General features: G+C 36.6%; 1 protein-coding gene across 2 annotated transcripts in view; it reads left to right on the top strand.

Moving 5' to 3' along the window:
• Window positions 1-21059, top strand: part of ARL15 (ADP ribosylation factor like GTPase 15) — a 431830-nt gene that overhangs the window by 137118 nt on the left and 273653 nt on the right. For both annotated transcript variants that reach the window (XM_014344906.4, XM_034960100.3), the window contains one exon: window positions 16586-16645. In XM_014344906.4, the coding sequence (XP_014200392.1) occupies window positions 16586-16645 (60 nt within the window). The remainder of the gene's footprint in view (window positions 1-16585; window positions 16646-21059) is intronic.

The following is a 21059-nucleotide window of genomic DNA, read 5'->3' on the forward strand; positions in this document are numbered from 1 at the left end:
GCTGAAAAGATTGTTCATCAGCCAGCTTATTTTGAGCACCTACTATGTGCTAGTTCCAGTGTTAGACATGAGATAAGCGATGATTTCAGCATTCCAGGAGTCTCAGTATACTGGCTGCATAAACATTAAGTTCATATCCAGAAATAGATGGGGCGTGGAAGGAAGGGGCATGACAGTGTTGCCTGGACCTGGGGAAGGGAAGGATGCATGATGTGGTTTGCTACATTAGATTTGAGGTTGATAAGTAGGTCTGGTACAGGAAACAAGGTGAGGGGTGGAAAAGAAAGAGGACTTAGGAGCAGAGGGGCAGTGTGAAGGTAAAGAGTGTCAAACAGATTGGCAACTCCTAGAAACTGCATTTGTGTGTGGCTGCAGTGTATGTTTAATAGAGTGCCAGGAGATGAATTGTATTCAGTGGTGGCTGAATCTTAGCAGACCTTTCATACTGTGCTCAGGAGTTTGGGCTTTTCGTGTAGATAGTGCAGAGACATCAGAGTATTTTAAGCAAGGAAACTACATGATCAGATGTCCATTTGAGAAGAATCAAGCTGGCCATGATGTGGAGGCTAAATTGTGAGTAGCACAGTTGGAGGCGGAGGCAGAAGATTACTGTGATGGTGCAACTGAGATGATGAAGGCCTTGGCTGAGGCAGTTACAGGGGGAAGAAGAGGAAGGAATAGGTAGGATACATATTTGAGAGCTAGAATTGACAAAGCCTAGTGTAGTTGGGTTTGGAGGGTGAGAGTGAGAAAGCCATGGCTGTCTCAATTCCTGGCTTAGGTGATGGTTGGATGATGGAATTATTAACTAGGATTTCCTACAAAAAGTAGAAAGGATATTGTTGATCAAGAACCTTACTTCAGTTCAGGTCAGCTTTTGCCGGCAAGTAAGTTTTAAAAAAGTGCAGGTTTTGAGAGCTTTTCAGATTTTAGAATTGAGATAAGAAACTGTGGAGCTGTTAAAGGGTTAGAGACATTGCTTGATTTTAGGATGAGGGAAAGGATAAGGGGATTGTAATGAGTAGAGACCCCAGAGAAGATTAGCAGAGCTCATGTGTAGCCTCTTTGCAGGAAGCTGTTTCTGACTACCTTCTTTTCTCCTTGGACAGAACTGAGTACTCCCTCCTCTCCCCACTGGGCGTTGTCCGTATTTCTCCCAGTTAGTGCCTGTAGCACTGCTTTGTGTATGTGCCCATCTCCCCATCTTGGGTTAGAATCTCTTAAGGGCAGCTAGAGCATCGTATGTGGTATTGTATACCCAGAGTCTGTCACAAGGTTTAGGCATGGATACAGATGTCTGTTAATAAGCAAATGAAAGTAAATTGAATCTATATAGTCTTCTGTTAGCCTTATAACAGCCCTTATATGACAGGTAGGAATCTTTTTCCATATTCTGTTTCTAAATTACCTGAAGATCAAAGGTATGGTGACATGGCTATTGTTACATAGCTAGAGATAGGATGCCAGTTCAGGTGTTCAAGTGAAGTTTAGTGGTATCCAAGGTTTAGGATTTCTGGTGGAAGTAGGTACTTTATTGGTTGTTTATAAAACTGTGAATATCTTTTGAGTAATGTGCAATGAAGTTATATAAACTTTATTAGCTTAAGTCTTTTCAATCAAAATAGCTTCTAAAATATGTGTAAGACTAACACAAAGTATGCTTTTCTTCACTTATCAGAGTTATCTTCTAGCACTATTGCTAGAGGAGCAGTTTTGAATTATAGTGTAAAAGATTATCTGTGTATAATTTTCTTACTTGTAAGTTATGTTTTGTATTTGTTTTTATGAAATTTTTTAATAATACGTTTTACCAGAATTGTGCGCTAGTCTATTTTCTGATGAATTGGTTGTTAGGTTGGCTAATTTTTTGGATATCAAGCTTCTTTGAGTTGTCATTGTTCTGAACCTGGCATAATGTCTTTTTGGAGGCCTCTTTTGAGGAGGCTGCCATCAAGAAGTTTACACCCAGGTTAGGAAGATAAGTTGTGTATTGATAAAAACAGTTCACATATATTGCTTATTTAATATACTCCAGGCTCTGTGCTAAGACAGAATGTGATATGTGTTATATTAATGGTGTAAATATGAAAGTTAAAAGAGGAGAGTGATCATTTCTAATCTGGAGGGTCAAAGAAAGCTCATAGTTAAGGTTACATTTGAGTAGGGTCTCATATGATGGGTAAGATCTAAGCAGAGAGGAATGGGGTGAGGAGAGTTAGGGATAGAAAGCATAGGTATATTCAGAGAAAGATTAGTGGTCTTACTGGGTTAAGGCACAGCATGCAGAGATTTAGGGGATGTTGGGCTCTAAGGCTAGAGACTAGAGAAGCTGTTGGGGGAGACCTGTTAGATGTAGAGGTGATCCAGCAGGGACAATACTTGTGGGGATGTTACTGCTACTGTAAAAGTGACAGTTATGCTGGGCATTCAAGAGGAAAGGAAGATAAAACAATCAAATATGAGTCAAGTTTATAGCTTTATGTTTTGGTGAATTGTTAAAAAAAAAAAGCAGGGAGAATGTGACAGAGAGTTTTAAGATAAAAATAATGAGTTTAGTTTGGGGCATGCTGATTTTGAGGTTTGACAAGACATCCAACAATGATCCAAATGCTAAAAGCCAAGCAGACTAGAGAGATTTTGGAGATAGAGAGAGAGATTTGAGAGACAACTCAGTCATAGATTTGGATGAGATTGTCCAGGGGTAATGGGTAGAAAGCGGGAAGAAAGGTGCTAAGCACCAATTATATTTTGTTAATTCATTCCACATTCATTGAATGTCTGTTATGTGACTGCCACTGATTTAAGGACTGAGGATATATCAGTTAACAAAATATACAAACAACCCTGCTCTTTGGAGCTTACATTACAGCATCTGCTTTTGATAAGGAATACAGGTCAGACAGTTCTATATAATATCCTTTAAGTCAAATATGGGCAAGAAATCAAAAGAACCAGTCAAATAAGGTAAACATAAGTCTAAAGTCTGAGAAAGGCCATTGGATGTGGTGACAATGTGGTAATTAATAACTAATGGTAGAAACAGTTTCAATAGAGTATTGAGGTGGAAACCAACCTGAGAATTGAGGGGATGAAGAGCAAGCAAAGGAATTGAGGGGTAGACCATAGTTTTCACTCCTTAACTCTTTGGAATATAGACAGTTCTTTCAAGAAGGTGGACAGAAACAGAGAAAATAGTGCTAAGAGAATTTGTTTCTATAAGAAAAGGTCTCATGAGCATGCTAGTAGTCAGAGGTTTAGGGTGGTCATCAGGGGAAAAGGCAAGACTGAATATGCTCAAGAGAGGGCAGTGAGCACAAGGATGAGTGAGGACTTCTTGTTCTGGTAAGATGGAATAACTGGAACTAGTTTACTCTCCCATCTAAAAGAAGAAGAAGAACAACAGCAACCAGCTCATGAAATATACAAAGCAACAATTTTCAAGCCAGGAAACGCAGTTATCCCTGAGAAATGAGAAACAAATGAGATGCTCTGTGATTGTCCCAGCTTAATGCCTTGAGAGTTTCCAGGCTGTGGCACAGTTCCAGAGGGAGCTGAGGTGGAGCTCAGTGAACTCCCTGCATTGAGGAGATGAAGCTGAGAGCAAGGGGAGACCAAGATGGCTAATGTTCATAGAATAGAGTACCAGAGAAAAGAGTTGTACAGAGAGAGAACACTAAAGATTTTCAGAGTCTCCCTTGAGTATCCAGCAAAATATTCAATGCATGCATGTGAGGAAACTTCCCAAGGCCAGGGCAAGAACCATCTTAAAGGACTAGAGGGAACAGTGGTTGGTGTTCATACAGGGTTGAAAACTATGCCTGCAATCACCAGATGGACTGAAAAACTTATAACTGACAAGGAACTGGGTAGAGTACTTGGCAAGTTCAGCCGTAAGTGGAGTACCACTCCGGACTCACATGACAGATAATATTAGCAAGTCCCAAAACCTCAGATGGTTGTCTGGTAATGTTAATGCATCTCAGCACAAAGCTGTATAGGATTTAAAGAAAAAATATTCATCACTCAACAAGGTAAAATTCACAATGTCTGACAGTCAGTCAAAGATTATCAGGGATGGGAAGAGGCCAGAAATCATTATTCATAATGAGAATAATCATCGAATTGGAACTGACCCAGAACTGATGTAAATATTAGAAGTGGCAAAGGAGGACATTAAAACTGTTATTATCACTGTATTGTATCTGTTCATAGAGACAATCTGAGAGAGAAAAAAATGCAAAAAGCATCCAGTGAGCTATGGGACAACTTTAAACCTAAGCTAGGGTAATTTGAGTCCATGAAGGTGAGTGGAAAGGGACAGAAAAATATTTGAAGAAATAATGGCTGAAACATTGTCAAACATGAAGAAAACTCTACACCTACAGATCCAAGAAGCTCACTGAACCCCAAACAAAAGGAACATGAGCAAGGCTGGGCACAGTGGCTCACACTTGTAATCCCAATAGTTTGAGAAGCTGAGGTGGAAGGATCACTTGAGGCCAGGAATTTGACACCAGCTTGGGCAACATAGTAAGACCCCCATCTCTACAAATAAATAAATAAATAAATTAGCTGCATGTGTTGGTGCTTGCCTGTAGACCCAGCTACTTGTGAGGCAGAAGTAGGAGGATTGCTTGATCCCAGGAGTTTGAGGCTGCAATGAGCTGTGATCACACTGCTTTACTCCAACCTGGGTGACAGAGAGAGAGACCCCATCTCTTGTGGGGGGAAAAAAAGAGAGAGAGAGAAAGAAACGTGAATATAACTATACCAAGGCACATCATAATAAAGTTGTTCAAAATCGGTGATAAAGAATATGATGTTTAATTTTGTGTGTAACTGGCTGGGTCCCAGTGCCCAAATATGTAGTCAGACATTAGTCTGGATATTTCTATAAGGGTAGTTTGGGATGAACTTAATACTTAAATCTGCGGATTTTGACAGATTGTCCTCCATAATATGGTTTGGCCTCATCCAGCCAGTTGAAGGCCTGAATAGAATAAAAGACTTGCCTCCCTGGAACAAGAGGGAATTCTTCAGTAAATGGCCTTTGGACTTGAACTGCATATTGATTCTTTCCTGGGTCTCCAGCCTGCCAGCCCAAACTGTAGATTTTGGGTTTATAGCAACTGTAATTGTGTGAGCCAATTTCTTAAAGTATTTCTCTGTCTCTATTTATATATATATATAAACAAAGATATATATTTATATCTATACATGCAACTATACATACATATAAATATACATATAAACACACATCCTTTTGGTTTTTTTTTTCTCTTGAGAACAAAGTAGTACAAAGGAAATACCTTAAAAGCAGATAAAAGATGTTACATGAGTAAGAATAAAAATAAGGATGGCATCACATTTTTTCACTGGAAAAATGCAAGTAAGACGACATTGGAGCAGCATCTGAAAGGGAAAAAACTGTCAACTAATATCCAGCAAAAGTCTCTTTTAAAAAGAAAGTAAAAATAAAGACTAGACTTTTTCAGACATACAAAATCTGAAGGAATTTATTGCTAGCAGATAAGCATTATAAGAAATGTTAAAAGAAGTCCTTGAGTCAGAAAAAAAATGATACCAGATGGAAATCTGGATCTATATAAAATGGAGACTGCCAGAAATGCAAATTATGTGGATAATTATATAAGATTTACTTCTTATTATTTAAATATCTTTAAGAGGTATGTCTTTAAACAACAATAATAACCACATATTATGGGGTTAACCACATATGTAAAAGTAAAATGCCTGAGAACAATAGCATAAAGGTCATGGGGAAAAAGGGAAGTACACTATTGGAAGATTCTTGTACTATATGTGAAGTCGTATAATAACACTTGAAGGTAGACTGATTAAAGATTTACTATAAACCCTAAAGTAACCACTAAAATAGCAAAACAAAGAATGAGAGCCAATAAAGCAACAAATGAGATGAAAATAGAATTATCAAAAATAATCCAAAAGAAGGCAGAAAAAGAAGAAAAGGGGAACAAGAATAGATGAAACAAATAGTAAACAAGTAGAAAGGTGATACAGTCAAACCTAAACATCAATAATAATATTAAATATAAATGATCTAGACTCCTTAATTAAGAGACAGAGGTTGATATAATAGATTTTTTTAAAAACCAAGACCCAACCAAATACTGACTTTAAGAATCAAACTTTAAGTATAAAGACACAAATAGATTAAATATAAAAAGGTGGAAAAAGATACATCATGCTAACACTAGTCAAAAGAAAGTTGGGGTAGCTATGTTAATATTAGACAACGTAGATTTCAGAGCAATGAATAAGGCTGGGGATAAAGAAGTTCATAATGATGAAGGGATCATTTATTCAGGAGACTGTAATAATTCTACACATTTATGTACCTAACAGAACTTAAAAATATATGAAACAAAAAAATGACAGAACTGCAAAAAGAAATGGACAACCCACAATTACAATCAGCGACTTCAGTTTCTCTCAATACTTTATAGATCATGTGGGAAGAAAATCAGCCAGTACGTAGCCGACTTCAACAACACTAACAGCTAACTTGACCTGATTAACATTTTATAAAATACTCCACCCAACAACAGAAGACATTCTTTTCAAGTACACATAGAATATTTGCCAAATTAGGCCATAACCTGGTTTATGAAAGCAAATCTAAATAAGTTTAAGTGGCTTCAAGTTATATCCAATATGTTCTCAGACCGTGATAGAGTTGCATTAAAAATCAATAACAAGAAGAAAAAAAAAATCTCAAGTATTTAGAAACTCACTTACTTCTAAATGACCCACGAATCAAAGAAGGTAGCGAAAGAGAAATTATAAAGGATTTTGCACTGAATGACAATGCAACATATTAGAATTTGTGGTGCCTATAAAACGGGACTTTAAGAAAAGTTTATACCACTAAATGTCTATTCAGAAAAGAAGGGCCTCAAATCAATGACCTCAGCTTCCACCTTAGGGAACTAGAAGAAAAATGGATTAAACCCAAATAAGCAGAAGAAAATAAAGATCAAAGTAGAAATCAATGAAATAGAAGAGCCATAGAGAAAATTAGTAAAACCAAAAGCTAGTTCTTTGAGAAAGTCAGTAAAATTGATAAAACTCTAGCCAAACTGATCAGAAAAAATAAAAAAGACACAAATAACCAATATCAGGAATAAGAAAGGTGACATCAATATAGATTCTATAAATAGTAAGAGGTTAATAAGGGAATATCATGAACAACCTTATGCCAGTAAATCTGACAACTTAGAGAAAATGGACAATTTCCTTGAAGGACAAACCATCAAATCTCACTCAAGAAGAAATAGAAAACCTGGATAGACCTATATCTGTTTAAGAAATTGATACCTTTTCTTTCTTTTTTTAAATCTAGTTGGTTTCACTAGTGAATCCTACCAAACATTTTAAGGAAGAAATACTGCCAATTCTTTAGTCTCTTCCAGAAAATTGAAGAGGAGGGAAAAATACCCCAACTCCTAAGACCAGCATGAAGCGGATACCAAAACCACACAGAGACATTACAAAAAAAAAACAAACAAACAAAAACTGCATACCAATAGCCCTCATGGACACAGATAGAAAAATTATAAGCAAAAATATGCCAAATTAAATTAAACAATAATATTTTAATAGGATAATATGTCATGACCATGTGACATTTATTCTAGGAATGCAGTTGGTTGCACATTCAGAAATCAATCAGTTTAGTTCACAATATCAATAAACCAAAAGATGAAACTATGATCCTGTGAAGATATGCAAAAAACAAAAACAAAAAAAACTCAGCATCAATTTTTGACAAAAGCTCTTAACAAAGTAGGACTAGAAAGGAATTACCTCAACTGTTAAAGGGCGTCTGTGAAAACCCTACAGCTGTTGTCAGAGTTAATGGAGAAAGACTGAATTGTTTCCTGATCAGATCAGGAATAAGACATGGATGTCTGTTCTCACCACATCAATTCAACATTGTGGTAGAGATTCTAGCCAGTAAATCAGGCAAGAAAAATAAATAAAATGCTTTCATTTTGTGAAAGAATAAATAAAAACGTACTTGCTGATGGCATGATTGTTAAAGTAGAAAACTTAATTGAATTGACAACTCTTTGCTATAAACTGGAGATGGTTGATATGAATTAGAGCTGATAGTTTTAGAGATCTGAAAAACTATCAGAAACTTAGAGGATAGCTCTGGCTATTAGTTTTAAGAATGTTGCCCATAAGAATAGAAGCAGATAGGGTGTGGTGGACAACTGTTAGCCAAATATTGAGTTCATTCAGATAGATGAACAAACTCCCTGAAAATTGGTAGGTGGGAATGCAGAGGTCCATATATAAGTAAACGTCATAACTCAGGTAGGATGTTATTAACAAGTGGCTATGATGAAGTGTTCTAAAAGCGTAGAAGGAAGCAAAGTTTGTGCTGAGAGGCGCTGATAAGAGAAGGAAAAGCTCTGTTTGCTAGTGTATGGAGGAAGAAAAAATGTGCAGGGAAATGCTGGAGCATGGAGAAGACTTCTTAACAAAGATGAGGTTCGATATGATTCACTGAGAAGGCTCTGTAATGATAAAGGTGAGGCTGAGTTGGCCATGGGAGGCAGGAAGTAATGATGTAGGAGAAAAGGGGTAGATGCTTGGTGTTTGGACCTGTGTGTTCGTTATAGTGAAAGGAGGGCAAGATGTTGTAGAAACAAGTTACTGATGGTAGAGAAGGTTGGCGAATAGGCAGCAGAGGAGGTCCCACAGGCTGACTTTAGTTATCGGGGATCCACAACTGTTCAGTGCTGGAGTTTGAGATAGGCATTGCTGACATCTTCAAACTTACTGCCCAGGTCCAGAATTCTTTTGGTTGTTCATAGCAGGTGCGTATCTGTGTGTGTGTGTGTGTGTGTGTGTGTGTGTGTGTGTGTGTGTAAGTAAAGAAGAACAAAGGGGGTGGAAGGAGGGTACTGAAATAAACGGCAAACTCCAATAGTAATAAACGTAACTTGGAAAAGAATTGAGGAAGTCAGAAATCCACATGTGTATGTAGACATTCAGTGTGGAAGATGGCAGAATAGCTGGACTAGGCCTCCAGTGAATCATTCACAAGGGAAGGATCAAGGAACTTAACTATATAAAAATTTAAAACCATTGGAAATATAAAATTAAGATAAATATAAAAAAATACTGTTGGAAATATTTGCATCAGATATTACAGATAAGCATATGGCTGGCCCTCTTAGAGAATTCAACCACACTTACAAATAACATCTAGAATCTAATAGATAAACTGTGCCAAGTCTATAAAGAGATAATTCATAAAAAGAATAAATGGCAAACAAATTAATGGAAAAGTTTCAACTTTACCAGAAGTTTAACTTTACTAGAGAATAAATAAGTAAACATTAGTTTTATACTTAAATTTACCAAAATCTGTTTCTTTATGAGACGAGTCAGTGCTGGTAGGATTGTAGTGGCATTGGTATACACATGTATTACAGGTGACATTATGATTCTTACATTATGACTGTTATGATATCCCTTTTTTTGGAAAGCATTTTTCTTAGAAAGCAGTTGTTCATATAAATCAAAAGTTATGAAAATGTTCACAGACCTAGTAATTATGCCACTGGCAATTTATTTTAAGTAAGTAACTTAAGGGAAACTATATGCATAAAGCAATTTCTTGCAACATTTTGTATTGTAACTAAAACTTTAAGGTAGTTTAAATGCCATACAACAAGGGAGTTTGTTAATTACATTATGGTAACTTGATCAAAATGATTATAGATTAGAAGAATATATACAGTCTTCTATTTAAAAATTAAAAATTAGATTTACATTTATTTTTTGAATTTAAACCATGGAAAACTATGCATTTGAATAAAAAAACTAGAGAAAAACTGTAAAAGTAACAGTGTACTTTATTGATGTGATTGAATTATGGGTAAAACCTTTATTCTTTTAAATTATTTCTCTATAATGTCTTGAAAATATAAAGCCAATTAAAAATGAAATATTTATTGAAGAGTTTTGAACATTCGAAAGGAGAATCTACCTTCAGAGTTGGTTTCTTAAAATGAAAACATATGAGAAGGATGCGTTCATTTAATTTCAGCAAGGCGAGAATGTCTGCCTTTTCTTCAGAAAGAGAATTCAAACTTTATTGGTTTATTAACTTCAGCAATTTTTCACCTCTGACATAATTTTTAAAAGATACTTAAATTGTCAAAACTCAAAGAGCCAAGAAATCCTCCAGAGAGCAGGACCTGTTGGTGAGGAGAGAAAATTTGAGTAATTTGCACCTTAGTCTAGAAATAAAAGTGGACTCTATCCAGACTGAATTCCTTTACTGTATATGTATGAGGAATTTGTTGATAAGAGGGGTTGTTAAACTGTAGATTACATAAATGTTCACTTTTTTTTTGAAGCAGAGGAATGGAATCTAAAGGCTTAGGAGAATATATTGATGGTACATGGAGAATAACCTAGAGAAAACTGAACACTTTGAATTGAAAAAGGTTGAAAACATCTTCTAGGGATATATACCATATTTGAAAAAGATTGAAAATGTTCATGAAAATTTGAAGAAGACATTTAAATAACTTCAGTATTAGCTTCAAATGTGTTAAGCCAACAAGAGAAACAAGTTAGAAAGTCAGATTTTGATATCTTTTAAAGGATTGTGTTTTATAAATGCCAGTACATTAAATTTCCTTTTATGATGTTGAAATCATAGTTAGAAGAATTTCGTTAGTCTGTTGTCCAAACATCACAAAACTGCTGTGGCATAAATCATGCCCTTGGTGCAGGTCAAAGCCACCAGATCTGTAGAATGTCTTTCCCTTCAGCAATTCTTAGAGTGACCCAGGAATTTCAGAAGCACACAAGTATCTGTGTGCGTGCACTCAGACTTGAGGGAAGGGGAGTAGGGTTTAGTCTGTAGGTCCAAGTGAAATACTTGTGTGTTCCACACAATGAATAAAAATAGACTAACCTTCCTCCCAAAACTAATTTTGTTACAATTCCAGGAATGCTTTCAGTGCATGAAAAACTTCAAATTCATCTTTTTTGTCTCACAGGTTTTGTTGGATTTAAGGACTGCAAAACAAAGACTGAAAGGCTATGCAAACAATTATTTCCCCAAAGAGTTACTAAGTCATATATTTATTAAAAATTTGTGGGGTTAAATCTTAGGGGAGGTTTCAGTCTTACTAATGTAGCTTAGATAGGCCAGGAAAAAATGACTGCGTAACTTAGGCTTCAGCCATCAAATTGTTTGAATGGAGCCTGGGGAGACTTACCCGTGAAGCCTTCAGCCAAATACTACAGGCCATTGATGATTGACTCAGTGGTTACTTTTATTTCCTTCTCCTTGTTTAATATAAATAATGGAATCCTAATTTTAGAGGACATCTCAAAGAGCTAATTTAGTCCTCATTTTGCACATGAGGAATTCAAGGCCAAGGCAAGACAAAAATGTGGCTGGTGAGTCTAAGAGCTGTGGTTCGGACTCCTAGGATAGTACCTTGTCACGTTAGCACACTGACACCCTGAAGATAGCATCAGAGGACACTTCCTGTTTGAAGAAGCAAGAGAGTATTTACACTGTCATGGATGAGTCAGTTGAACATTTTTTCCCTCCCCTCCTAAGTTCCTGATTTTATTAATTATTTCTACAAAATGTACATTCTAAACTCATGCTATTATTTTTATTTCATTAATAAGAAACCAATGTCATATAGACCTGAAAACCCTTATTTGGGTTTCTTGTGTTGGGTTATTTATAAACAGGAGGACAGTAAATTAGTGGGTTTATTAGGTGTTGGGTTATTTATAAACAGGGAGGACAGTAAATTAGTGCATTTATTAGGCACATGTGTATTTTGGTCAGTTGACTTCACCAGTATTTAGGCTCAAAATTGGACAAAATGCTGTGAATCCCTCAGTTTGTTGGTATATGGAGGAGACACTACAGTGTAGTGTAGGGCTCTGGTGATGAGACCTGGTTTTAAGTTTCGAATAGCACTTAGTACTTTTTTTGAGACAGAGTCTTGCTCTGTCACCTAAGCTAAAGTGCAGTGGCCTGATCTCGGCTCACTGTAACCTCTGCCTCCCGGGTTCAAGCGATTCTCCTGCCTCAGCCTCCCAAGTAGCTGGGATTACAGGCATCTGCCACCACGCCCAGCTAATTTTTGTATTTTTAGTAGAGACGGGGTTTCACCATCTTGGCCAGGCTGGTCTCAAACTCCTGACCTCGTGATCCACCCGCCTCGGCCTCCCAAAGTGCTGGGATTACAGGCGTGAGCCACCGTGCCTGGCCAGCACTTAGTACTTTTGGCAAAGCACTTAATGCCTGTAAGCGTCACTTTCTTCTTGGGACAGTAGTACTGATACCAACTTTAGGATTGTTATAGCAGCTATATTAGGAAATAGATATTAATACTTAGCATATTGAGATCCTATTGTATGCCAAGCACTGACCTACAGAATACAGTGTAGCTTGTTTCTTCATTATGGATCCTTGCAGTCTAGCCAGAGAACAAATATAAAACAAATCAACCGATGTGTAGTTACAATTGTGAAAATCACCTAGGAGGGGTACTGAATACTGGAAAAACATGGACTCAGAAAAATCAGTCTAGTTCGAGGACACCAGAGAATGCTTCCCTAACAAAGTTAGCTTGCTCAAAGTCAAACAGTTAATAAATGGAAGAGGAAGAGTTTGAACCTAGACTTTCTTTCTCTAGAGCAAACGCTGTCTGGTAGCTTTTATTCCTCAAAGCAACCCTTTGAGAAAGGTATTTTGATGGTTTGACCTTTGGTATCCCTCCTAAATATTATATTAATTCTCCCCCTTGGCCTCATCCAACCTGATGTAAAGGGAAAAAAAAGTCTAATAATTTCCCTTCTTGGTTGTCCTTCTGGTGAACTGAAAGTATGACTTTAGATTTTTAGTTCCATTTAATCCTTTCAAATGTTTAGAATGACTAAAATAGAAAAAACATTGTTTCTCTTCTGTAAATAGTACATTTTCTTATTTTCTGGACTAATCAGTCTATCTAGACTTTGTCTTTTGAACATTAATTACTGAAGCTAAACCGTAAAAATAATATGGAGACAGCAACATGGATGACTGTGTATACCTTTGCAGTATAAATCTAACCACACAAGTTCTATTTGGAGAAAACATTTACGACTATTTTGTCGGGACATTTATATGCCTATAAATAATATTGCTAGGGGGCTGGGTGCGGAGGCTCGTGCCTGTAATCCCAGCACTTTGGGAGGCCAAGGCGGGTAGATCACGAGGTCAGGAGATCGAGACCATGCTGGCTAACATGGTGAAACCCCATCTCTACTAAAAATACAAAACATTAGCTGGGCGTGGTGGTGGGTGTCTGTAGTCCCGGCTACTCAGGAGGCTGAGGCAGGAGAATGGCGTGAACCCGGGAGATGGAGGTTGCAGTGAGCCGAGACCACGCCACTGTACCCCAGCCTGGGTGACAGAGCGAGACTCCATCTCAAAAAAAATAAAATAATAAAATAACATTGCTAGGATACTTTGCTTAGTGTGAACTTTTGAAGACGTTTTAGTAGTCAACTTATTATGAAGACTTTGCAAGAATTTAAAGACAATAACAGTGACATAATCTGCCTGTTGGGTTAATAAATTTCAAAAGTTGTATTTTGCACATAGGTGCAGCAATTTCTGGAAGGATATTACTTCCCTTTGAGAGCCTGCGTATTGTCAGCTTTTAAGAATCAAAGCAGATTAAACATTGGTGATGTGCTCCATAACCATTTCCTTTTCAAAGTTGAGGCCTGTGCCTGTCTTACTTCTCTAGAAAATCTACACTTGAGTTGTCCTGAGCATAACCACTAATAGACTGCTTAATATTTGCAGAGAGCTTTTCATTTTCAGGATTTCACCATCATTGCCTTTTAATCCATATAACACCCGTGTGAGGTAGGTAGATACATTCAGGCATCCAACTCTCCTGCAGGTGAATTTCTGTGCCAGCAGGAATATTATGATTGGCACTGACTTTCCTTAATTTCCCAGAGGCCAGACACCTGGAGAGGCTTTCCTGCAGGCTCAGGTACATGCCAGTGTTTCAGCCACATGGGACTGCCTCCTCTTTCCTCCTGCTCATTTACTAAGATTCAGTGACTTCATGCACCATTAACCATAATGCTGTGCTGACTGTGTCAATCTGCATTAAGCCCACAAAGGAAGGGGTATGTTTTAGAAGATTGTTAGAGGGCCCAATGAACATTTTCCATCCTTTCTGTGCAGCAGACTTCAGCTGTTGACATCTTCGTCACTCCAACAAAAGTACTTTTCATTCAATGGTAACTTTTACATCTCCAACTACATACTTAGATTAATAAGTGAGCACCCAGAATCAAGTTTGTAATTATATTCAGGCAGGCAGAAAATATGTATACCTAATGATTAAATCATCAACGAAAAAGCATCAATGGAAACATAATGCCAGCAATCGTATATTATATGCTTATGGTGTACCAGGCACTGTGATAAACACAACACATATATTATCTTATCCTTATAACAACCCTATGAAGTAGATATTATCATCCCTGTTTTACAGATGAGAAAGTCGAGCAAGGCTAGTAGGTTGCCCACATTCACAGAGCTAATAAGGGACAGAGCTAGAATTTCAACCTAGTTCTGTCTGACTCCAAAGTCAGTTCTTCAAACATTATATACTATGTACTGCTTTAGGTGGAAGGTAATGTACAGCTTATTAAAGTACTGGGATAACATGCAGCAAAGAAGTGCAAAAGATAGGCTAGACTAAGAAGGTGTGTAATGATTTCCTTCTTTATAAAGCAAAACAAACCCATTTGAAAGAATTGTTTTTATCCATGTAATACTTTATATATTTTTTCATAACTTACCTCAAAGACTCATAATTTGTCTTCTTTGTTGATAAATTCTTGAAAAAGAAACTTTTTTGATCTTAAAATTATACATATTAAATAATGCTTAAAACCTTAAGTAGAATGGTTGCTCAGAAACTATTGATACATTAACTTCTAGAAATTCATAGGGCTTTTAATTCAAAAAAGAAATATAAGTACATGGCAAAACATTCAAATGAAACAAAAGAATCTTCTTCCTATTTAAAATTTCCAGATTCCCAGTTTTCCTGAGAGTCATTATTAGCTCTGGTTTCTTGTGGATCCTTTCAGAAAGAATCTGTGTGTATATTTGCATGTGTGTGTGTGTGTGTGTGTGTGAGAATGGGTATATACACACTTGCATATGTCACAGTTGAATTTATTGTCTTGAATGGTAATAGTTAAGTCATAAATATATAGTTAATCATAGAACTGTATACTCTGAATATTTTCTTATAATATAAACCTTGTATTACATGTATTATAAAATGATTGCCTATGCATAAGTGGATAATTATGATTGTACTTTTAAGAAAAATAGATTCACGCCTGTAATCCCAGCACTTTGGGAGGCCGAGGCGGGCGGATCACGAGGTCAGGAGATCGAGACCATCCTGGCTAACACGGTGAAACCCCGTCTCTACTAAAAATACAAAAAATTAGCCGGGCGTGGTAGCGGGCGCCTGTAGTCCCAGCTACTCGGGAGGCTGAGGCAGGAGAATGGCGTGAACCCGGGAGGCGGAGCTTGCAGTGAGCCGAGATCGCGCCACTGCACTCCAGCCTGGGCGACAGAGCGAGACTCCGTCTCAAAAAAAAAAAAAAAAGAAAAATAGATACATGATGTATTAACCATGTCCTTTAAAGAAGACACTAACATAAATGCTATGTAATTCTAATATGAAATGGTTATAATTTAAGTACCTTAATTTCTAGGGTTGCTGAGTTATATGTGAGAAAGAATTATAAGACATTAACTTTAAGAATTAAAGTTAAATGCAGAGGTCCTCATAGATTTAATATTTTCTTTGAAATTTCTCTATACTTTCAAATATCTTTCTTATATCTGATAAAAGTTGCAGAGTGACATTACATATTAAATTAAAGAATAAGGCAATATTTTGAAGTAAAGGGGATAGTGTTATATATTGCCGTAATACACAACTATGTTTTTTGCTTGTTTGTTTGTTTGTTTTTGAAATGGAATCTCGGCGTGTCACTAGGCTGGAGTGCAGTGGCCCGATACTGCAACCTCTGCCTCCCAGGTTCAAGTGATTCTCCTGCCTCAGCCTCCCGAGTAGCTGGGATTACAGGCATGTGCCACCACACCCAGCTAATTTTTGTATTTTTAGTAGAAACGGGGTTTCACCATGTTGCCCAGGATGGTCTTGATCTCTTGACCTCGTGATCTGCCCGCCTTGGCTTCCCAAAGTGTTGGGATTACAGGTGTGAGCCACTGTGCCCAGCCACAACAACTATGTTTTGATAATGGCAGAAGATAATATTCAGTTATCAGTTTACCTTGGAAATTATGTGTTTCTAGTATAAATATCAGCTACAAAAAGTGAATAAATCTTAACCAGCCTAAAAAGAGACGATTTGAGCATCCTAAGTGTTTTAATTTAAAAGTTGCTAATTCTTTTTTTATGTTTTTGTTTTCTAATTTTAGGTTTTAGTATTAAAGCAGTGCCATTCCAGAATGCCATCTTGAATGTAAAAGAACTTGGAGGTATAACATTTCAAATCATTTCTATGTCTGCCCTTAACTTTTATTAATTTGGTAATAATGTATTATATGTAATTCAAACATAATGATAACTTATTTTAGTAGGTGGTTCATTTTTATCTTGATAATATATTTCCTAGAAATATTTCCTTCTCTTCGTATATGTTTTAAAAATTGTTGAAGAGTTCTAAGTAACATAAACTTTGGGGGTTTTTTGAATGAATCAAAGAATTACACTATTATTGGCAATTTATACAGCTCATTGGTTTTACGTGTTCAAAAAATTCTTGAATAAAACATATGAAGATAATTTTAATATCATTGAAAGATCAACTATTCGGGGAAAAGATTTGTATTTTAGAGTAGTTTGTGTTTATACTGCAGGTTTTATTGTATTAGATCTTTTTAGAATGTATTTGTTCCGATAATAAATCTTTGCCAATGGGTTCTTTGCTGGCCAAGCACATTTATCGGATAGGCTGTACCCCAAACCATACATCACTCAGTCTTTCATTACACTCTCTGTCTGGCATTTTTTGGTTGTGTTTTATGTTAGTCAGGGTCTTAACCCATGTAAATAGATTAACAAAGAAATCAGTCAATTCAGTGAACCCACTAAATTCTCTAATGGCACATGAAAATACTAAGTGCTCTGGAGTTCAGTATGATATCGGTGAGTTTAATGACTTAGAAGAGAGTTATCTTCCATCTCTTTAATCACTTTGTGATATTGGCCTTACCTTGTTTTGTTTTGTTTTGTTTATTTTCCCTTAAGGTCATTCTAACTGTGACCTATTTTTAGCTTGATGAGATTGTAACACCAACTTTACGCCATTTTAATAGCGTTTGGTACCTTCTTATTTTTATCTAGTAAAGTACTGGCTGATCTTTTCAGGTGTCTGTTTGCAGTTCGCTATGTGTAGGACAGGTTCGCTTCTGCCAGTCAATTTCATATTCACTTTTAGCTTTATAGCATTAATATATAAAACAACCATGATCAATAAATTCCGATTTTTCTTTAAGACATTTGGTTTTGTCATTTTGACTCCAAAAATTATAAAACATGAATGTTCTTATAATAATTTTTCTATGCAAAGTTTTTAAAAGACTGTGTTCTATTAGGGTATTTTAAATTATAATTGTATTTTTAAGAAAAATAAATGTATGGCATATTAACCATGCCATATGCTTAAAACCTTAAATACAATGGTTGCTCAGAAACTATTGATAAATTAACGTCTAGAAATTAGTTTAATTTAATTTAATTCAAAAAAGAAATACAAGCAGCTGGCAGAACATTCAAATGAAACAAAATAATCTTTCTCCTATTTAAAATTTCCAGATGCATGGTTTATAAAAAATGCTTTTTTGCTTTGTGGCTTCTGCTGATTATTCCTTGGTGACAATAATATTACTTACGGATATTTAAAAATCAAAGAACACATTGTAAATGCATGGTTTGAGAGTTATATGGGTTTTAAATATGGCTGTTACTAAGTATTTGATTTTTAGGTTGGACACAAAGCTTTTATTGAACACCTTCCAGGTATAAGAAACTATTGGTTGGTTAATAAGACATTTATTACATATGATGTTTACTTGGATGAAACAAACAGTAACTGTATGTGGACAGTTTTAAAAAAAGTGAACACCAAGGAATTCGTAAGGTTGGCTCTGTGCCATCAAAATTCAGTACAATGAAAGATCAAGTTAGGGGACTAGAGGTACATAAGGTGGGAATAGGTCTGTTCTCAAGCAAGGTTTAATTTTGCCGAAAGAGCTGTTCCCTGACAGTTGCTGAAATGGAAATTACAGTGGAGAGGATACCATAGGATTTGGTGGTTATGTTTTAGTTGGTACCTATTTCGTAATGAGGTTAAGAGATGCAGGTAAAAGGCAGAGCCTCAGGGATCAGAGCAGATACATTCGTTCCAGGCTAGTGATACATAAGTTTTTGGCATGTGTTAGTATTGAAGAGCAAATTTCTAGCCTATGCATAGATTCTTTTACTTCCTCAACTTTAATAGCTCTGTTTCCAGTTGACACAGTGTCTGAAGGAAGAGGGGACTTTCTGAGTAGAATCCAATTGTGTATCCTGTGTCACATGCTTGGGGGCAAGCACTTAAGGGAGTTGACTTCTTGACAGCTCATTCACTAAGTCATTTCCTCAAATATTTTTTGAGGCTAGGTACTAGGTTATGTCTCAACCAGGAACACATGAAAAGCTAGGCTAACCTGTATAAAGTGTAGCTTTCCTAGGAGTTAACGTGTATGCTAGATATGAAGGGGATCATCCCGAAATAAGGTGTATGTGCATTTAGGGGGAATTATGACTGACTGAAATCAAGTTGTCTGAGAGGGAGTTGCTTGACTGAGAATTTCTGGGAGGAGAGAGTTATATGTTTTATGATCAATGTGTGAAGATATGAAGCTTTTATTCACCAGTGGAGGGTTGCCCAGAAGACAGGTTAATCAGAGTTCAATCACATTGTCAATCAGAGAAAAATTCTGAATTCAGGGGAGGACCTCAAGAAGATAGGTGGTAAATATAGAGATTAAGAGCCAGGACAGTGATGAATTCTTAGTGAGGAATGCCCAGGTAGTTCTCCTTATCCTGGGGTTAATTCAGGAGAACAGCATGGCCCCTGTTCTCCCTGCTAATGTCCTTCCTCTACCCCTTTCAGATAGTTCCAAGGCTCTTCTTCACTCTCTTTCCCAGTCTTAAGTTAAAATTCTCACTTCTTCAAAATAGGGAAGCGCATAAACCTGTGCTCATTATCTATTTAGAAGAAATGGTATGGGGTGAGGAAACAATGAATAATGGAGTTACACTCAGTGAAAGTCACTTTTGGGGTATCTTAATGACAAACTATATGTTTGCACACACAAATATATGTTTGTGTGTGAATATATATGTGTTGAATATATATTACTTATAAAAATTATTATTTCCTCTTACCAATTTTCTGTTTTGTGAAAGTGTTTTTATATCTTTTTCCTGAAAAATTCTTAAAATTCTCATTCACATCAATTTCTTTTCATGTGGTGTTTTCTTACTGTTCACTTGATCATTTTACCACAATTAATTATGGGTCTAGCATGGTCCTATGGGCAGAGAATGAAAGATCTAAGCACAGCCCTCATCTTCAGGGAACTCATCATTCAGTGATGGAGACATTCATGAAAAGAGAAATAGGAAATTAGTGAAAATTTTGAAAATAATGAAATGAAAGGGAAAAAAATTAAGTGCAGAAGTACAAGGTAAATTATGACACAGTGATAGTCTAGGCCAGTGGTTTGATGGGCCATTTCTGTTTTGCTATTTTAAGAATGCCTTGTTCTCAACTACCTGTCACACCCTCCAGGCTGCAGTGATTATGCCTATCTTTTTGTGAAATTGGAGCTCTAAATTTTCTTCTTCTGTTTTGCCCTTATTCCCTTTTCTCTCCCCTACACAGTCTCAGTCTTTGCAACTTCATGCCTAGAGAGTAGATGCTATTATTATCTCACAAATAAGATAACACCAGACATGATGATTTGACTGTGGTCATTTGGAGCAGGAGGTTGGTATCAGTCTGAGCTCTTGTGCCTAACCAGTGCACTCTACACCTACAGCACTTTACCCAGGGCCTGGCATAAGAGAAGTGCTCCCACCTGTTATTTGCTGCTGTTTGTATCATTATTATTTGCATGATTTAAAGTCTTCACATGTTGGTTTGGTTTTTTTTTTTTTTTTTGGTTAACAGTGTGTTGGTAAAACACCATTTTTTATTTTTTATTTATTTATTTTTGAGACGGAGTCTTGCTCCGTCGCCCAGGATGGAATGCAGTGGTGCAATCTCGGCTCACTGCAACCTCTGCCTCATGGGTTCAAGTAATTCTCCTGCCTCAGCCTCCCGAGTAGCTGGGTTTACAGGCATGAGCCACCGCACGTCGCTAATTTTTTGTATGTTTAGTAGAGACGAGGTTTCGCCATGTTGGCCAGGCTGGTCTCGAACTCCTGACCTCAAATGATCTGCCCTCAGCCTCCCAAAGTGCTGAGATTACAGACATAAGCCACTGCGCCCGTCCCTAAAATACCATATTGACAAAACATGAATACCTTGCTCTCTGCTCAAAAACATTTATAGGACTTAATCTCTAATTATTTCTGTTGCTTTTATCATTCATTTTCTCTCTCACACTCTCTTATTTAGAGATCTTTCAAGTCAAACTCTTGCTCAGTTATGGTTCTGACTTCTGGTTCTGTAATCCTGCTTCCCTCCTTTGATTTCTTCAAGACTACCTTCTGAATCAAAGTCTTACTTCTACTTTCCAAACTATCTAAAACTTTCCACAAACATTTCACTGTTTTATTCGTTTATTCTTTGTAATTCATTCATTCAGCAAATATTTACTGAGCATGTATTACATGCCA

This window comes from Pan paniscus, chromosome 4 (genome assembly GCF_029289425.2).
Source record: "Pan paniscus chromosome 4, NHGRI_mPanPan1-v2.0_pri, whole genome shotgun sequence".
Taxonomy (NCBI): domain Eukaryota; kingdom Metazoa; phylum Chordata; class Mammalia; order Primates; family Hominidae; genus Pan; species Pan paniscus.